General features: G+C 45.5%; 1 protein-coding gene across 6 annotated transcripts in view; it reads left to right on the forward strand.

Moving 5' to 3' along the window:
* The window catches only part of LOC125948408 (RNA-binding protein 39), a 7,390-nt gene that overhangs the window by 2,283 nt on the left and 107 nt on the right, over positions 1-5,000 (forward strand). For 4 of the 6 annotated variants that reach the window (XM_049674400.1, XM_049674398.1, XM_049674399.1 and 1 more), the window contains 4 exons: positions 1-842; positions 1,491-1,573; positions 1,641-2,562; positions 3,087-5,000. The exon at positions 1-842 is cut by the window's left edge; the exon at positions 3,087-5,000 is cut by the window's right edge and continues 107 nt beyond it. In XM_049674400.1, the coding sequence (XP_049530357.1) occupies positions 792-842; positions 1,491-1,573; positions 1,641-2,562; positions 3,087-3,719 (1,689 nt within the window). In that variant the 5' untranslated portion in view covers positions 1-791 and the 3' untranslated portion in view covers positions 3,720-5,000. The remainder of the gene's footprint in view (positions 843-1,490; positions 1,574-1,640; positions 2,563-3,086) is intronic. The other 2 variants (XM_049674402.1, XM_049674397.1) reach the window with 1 other exon arrangement.

Raw genomic sequence — 5,000 nt, forward strand, 5'->3', positions numbered from 1 at the left:
TAGATCCCAGTATCTACTCATTCTAGATCAGCGAACGTGCTCGGCAGAAGCCTTTTTAGGACCAGAAACAATCCAGCGGTTCAGCGCATTCAAAGGTCTGCAGTTTCATCAGCGAAACATCGTTCGCAGATCGTCGTCCCTCTCTTTACAGGTGGTTTTGCTCCATGAATTTTTTGAAGCGCGAACACAATACTAGGGCACAAAGCACATCACGAGCAGCCGTTGGTGTCCATTCGTCTGCGGTTCATATCTCTCCCCCCACCAATCTTTATCGGTTTCTTCTAGGTTCGATACGCTAGGCGATTTGTCGGTATCTTTAAGAACATCCAGTACTCAACACACATCGTCTAGTGGCATGATGATGCTGCTCACCGCCGATCGACGTGTTTTGTTTCTCTTTTTCTATGATGCTTTTGAACAGATTCGTTGCAGATGCATTGGACGTAGGAAGAACGCTACTAAAACTCTCTTTCTGGTGCCTTCGAATCGATGGCAGGGTTGCGATAATGCATAGTGTGGTCCACCATGTCCACCATTAGAGAAAAAATAATCTTTACCTGCACGAGATGTTTTCCTGTGTGAACAAGAAAACATTATTTTAAAAGCGATATTTTCATTTTGCAGATCAATTGCTTTTAATGTGCACTTCTCCAATCACGCGCCTGTTACTGGTTCATGGTGAACATTCCCTGCAAACGGTGGACCGTGTGCTGTGTGTGTAGCGCGTATTGATTGAAAGTATAAATCCCCTATCTTTAGATTTGAATGCTCGAAAAACGGGGGATTTCATAATGATATTGCGACCTTTCACGGTTGCACAACTTCGCCTTATATCCTCAAACGTAAGTTTGTGTGGTTCACATAACCGAATACAATGTGCTGTATTTGCAGAATCTTCCCGCAAACGCATAACAACAACTGCAGCATCCACGTAGCGCACGTGGACCATGGAATTGGAAATCGTTCCCCTTGGTGTGATAGCGCGCATTTGTCTGTATGTGTGTGTGTTCGAGCTACGCGAATATTTTGGTTGACCGGTTGTGCTGTGAAGCTGCGTATCCCGCAAGCTTCTTCGACGTTGTCACCGAAACCAATCCGTCTCTATTCTCCTTTTTCTGCGTAGGTTCGCTCTGGGCACTAGGTCACTTCTCTACGATGAGATGACGAATGCGGGCCGAATGAGAAACACTGATCGTGCTTTGCGAGCTGACACATAGAATACTGTTCTATACTTCATACCTATGTTAAGGGCATCATTCATGCCATTGCAGCGTTAATAGTACGCGCTTTTTACTTTACTAATCAATTGATCTTTCTCGTTTTCTCTTTTCCTCTCTTTTTTGTATTTTCTGTTTTATTGATCTCTGTCGACTCCGCCTGGTGCATAAAAACTCGCAATCATCATTTTCATTTTATCGAATACGAACTTATCTTCTCGGTGCTTGAAACATGGAACCCATTGTGTGCAACATCTAATCGTGATTCCGCAGGATGAAACAGGATCCCCAGTAAATAATGGCGTGAGCAATGGGGAGAAGAAATCCAAGGAAAATGGACACAGCAAATCGTCGAGGTAAGCTTAAACGCTTTCAGAGCCCTAGTAAAAAATGTATTCAATGCGTGTCTGTTTTTTCTATCAGGCATCGCAGCCGCTCTAAGGAGCGTGAGCGAGAACGTGACAAAGAGCGCGAGCGAAGCGATCGTGACAAGGAACGAGATCGAGATGGTGGGGAAGGACGCTCGCGCAAGGACAAGGATCGCTCGCGTTCACCGCGACCACGAGACAAGGAAAGGGAAAAGGATCGGCGCAAGAGTAAAGAACGTAGCAAGTCGCGCTCACCTCGTCGGGAGAGGTCGAAAGATCACAAGGAAAAGGATCATCGTAGCAAGAACGATCATCATCGGTCGGTAGAGAAAAGGCGGTCTCGAGAACGTGGCGGTGGTATGATTGATCATCGCAGAAAATCCCGTGAGCGTGACCACCGCCGTCGCAGCCGATCGCGCGATGCTGGCCGCCGAAGACGCTCTATGTCACCACGGCACTACAGGCGGGGCCGCGGTGGTTACGGTAGCTATCGGGATCGTACACCAGGAGATGAGGTCAGCCAGGAGGATCGGGATGCACGGACCGTTTTCTGCATGCAGCTTTCTCAGCGTATTCGTGCCCGTGACTTGGAAGAGTTCTTTTCCAGTGTGGGCAAGGTACGCGACGTCCGGTTGATCACTTGCAACAAGACGAAACGCTTCAAGGGAATAGCGTACATCGAGTTTAAGGATCCAGAGTCAGTTGCCCTTGCACTCGGCCTGTCCGGTCAGCGATTGCTCGGTATTCCCATCAGCGTGCAGCACACACAAGCGGAGAAGAACCGAATGGCCAACCAGCCGCCACCAGCGCCCCCGAAGAATCCAGCGGGTCCCATGCGGCTGTATGTGGGGTCTTTGCATTTCAACATCACCGAGGACATGTTGCGAGGCATTTTCGAGCCATTCGGAAAGATCGATAACATTCAACTGATAATGGATACCGATACGGGACGCTCAAAGGGATATGGATTTATCACAGTAAGTATTTGATAATGTGATATTTTATCTTGATAGCAACTTTTAAAAACTTCCAACGACCTCGACTCCATTTTCTGTGCATACCCTTGACTTGGTTATGATATTTGATTTGTAACTGAGGGGCTAATGTATGCTAGACTACACCATGAAGATCTTACCAATTTTAAAATTGTCATCCAATCGATTATAGATGGCAATTGTGTATAGCGTGAGATCACACATTGTTGCATGTTCAACAATCGGGACAATATTATAGAGTGAGGTCACTCCCTTACAGCATACCCTTGACTTGGTTATGATTTTTGGTTTATAACTGAGGGGCTAATGTATGCTAAATCAACTATACGGTCTATTAAGATCTGATCTTGCCAATCATATGGTTTCGTTGGCAAACAACTCTCAACGAAACCGTCCACAATGTGAGGTCAAACAACTGTAACAAGCTGTCAAAACATCCATTTGGCCGAGACCCCATTAAGCGAAGCAAGATTTAGTAAAAAAAAACTTCTTTTTTTTCCTATTAGTTCCACAATGCCGATGATGCAAAGAAAGCACTAGAACAGCTGAATGGCTTCGAACTGGCCGGACGACCGATGAAAGTTGGTAATGTCACGGAGCGTCTGGACGTCACGACTCATGCGTCACTTGATACCGACGAGATGGATCGCAGTGGTATCGAACTTGGTGCCACCGGTCGGTTACAGCTAATGTTCAAACTCGCCGAAGGTGCCGGGCTTGCCGTGCCGCGTGCTGCGGCCGATGCGCTGCTAGCAACTGCTCCGCAGCCTATTCCGCAACAACCTCTCCAACAGTCGCCACCGATCGCTACACAATGCTTCCTGTTGTCCAACATGTTCGATCCCAGCACCGAAACGAACCCGAACTGGGATGTCGAGATACAGGATGACGTGATAGAGGAATGTAATAAGCATGGCGGTGTCCTGCATGTTTACGTCGACAAACTCTCGCCCTCGGGCAATGTGTACGTCAAGTGTCCCAATGTGGCTACGGCCGTACTCGCTGTCAATGCACTTCATGGCCGTTGGTTCGCCGGGCGAGTAATCGGTGCTGCGTACGTGCCGTTGGTTAACTACTACAATCTGTTCCCGGATGCAGCCGCTATGGTCACGCCATTGCAGCCAAAACGATCTGGCTGAAGTGGATTTGCCAAATGAAAATCGCTAATCGATCATCGTTTGGATGGATGTTTGGTAACTTCAAGAGAAGCTCTCGGGCACCAAAAATCGAAAATGTTTTGATAGCTTTACCAACCAATTGCTGCCGATTATGCAGCAGTTCACAGGGGCTTGGTTGGTGCAAACGAGGTTGGTGATGTGAGGATAATATATCCTATATCCTGTTGTAGCACATGACAGAAGCAGATGATTAACCGATCCTTTAAATGCTAGCCTTTGTGCTTGAAACAGAGAGAGGACATCAGCATCGATTTCCACACCCTTTAGCTAATATGTGATACGAAAACACGAATGCCCCCGAAAATGACTCGTTATCTACACCATACCTTGTTAAACTGAATTGGCTGCTTTCGTCTACTTTCGTCTCGCAAAAGTACGATCTTAGTACGCAAAAATCAAGAATCGCAAGAGCCAGCAACAAAATCAGAAAAGAAACCGATCTTTTCTGTTTTAGTCGTGATGTTGTGTCTAGAGATAAAGATTAGCTGTAAGAATTTTAATAGTTCTAAGCAACAAGAAGAAGCATTCAATTGAACTTCAAATCGTACAAAACGAAAACGAAATGTTTAACCCTGGTTAAGCGAATCAGAGAAGATGTACCAAATGAAAAAGTATCTGGTCGCAATTGTGTTTTTTTTTCGTATACTGCACTCCTGCTGATTTCAAGCAAATTGTTCAATGCATCAATGTTTCAAAAGTATGTCAAACGGTAGAGAGGAGTATTTGGGTGCACTTTCTGGGTGTAGAGCATTGATTTAATTTCAAATGGATATAATTTTACCCCAGGAGTGGCACAAGAAATTGTGTGATGTTTTGTATTAACAAAACATACAGCTATCAGGATGAAGCTAGAAAATGGTTTTATTCAAAGTAATGCCCATGAGATGTATGAGCGATCGGCGCTGTGACAACTCTTGTGTGCCTTCAGGCATTCTTAAAGTGTAAATGTATTTTCACATCCAAGAACAGGGCATCGAATTGGAAGCAGCAGCAAATCGCAGCTAAAATAACGAGCTCCGGCAGGGCATTACCACCAACATACTTCGATCATCTTTCGAGCCTGTTATGAATACTATCCCAATTGCTTCGAACGCATCAGATAGCTGACGGGGTTATCAACTGGTCAATTTGAAATGCCACTCCTGGTATGATTAATTTTAAGACAAAGCAAGTTATAGTACGAAGAAGAGAGGTAAGGTTGGGATTAGTAGCTGTATAGCTACTATACTACGGTCGTAAAGG

The sequence above is a fragment of the Anopheles darlingi genome, chromosome 2 (assembly GCF_943734745.1).
Source record: "Anopheles darlingi chromosome 2, idAnoDarlMG_H_01, whole genome shotgun sequence".
NCBI lineage: Eukaryota > Metazoa > Arthropoda > Insecta > Diptera > Culicidae > Anopheles > Anopheles darlingi.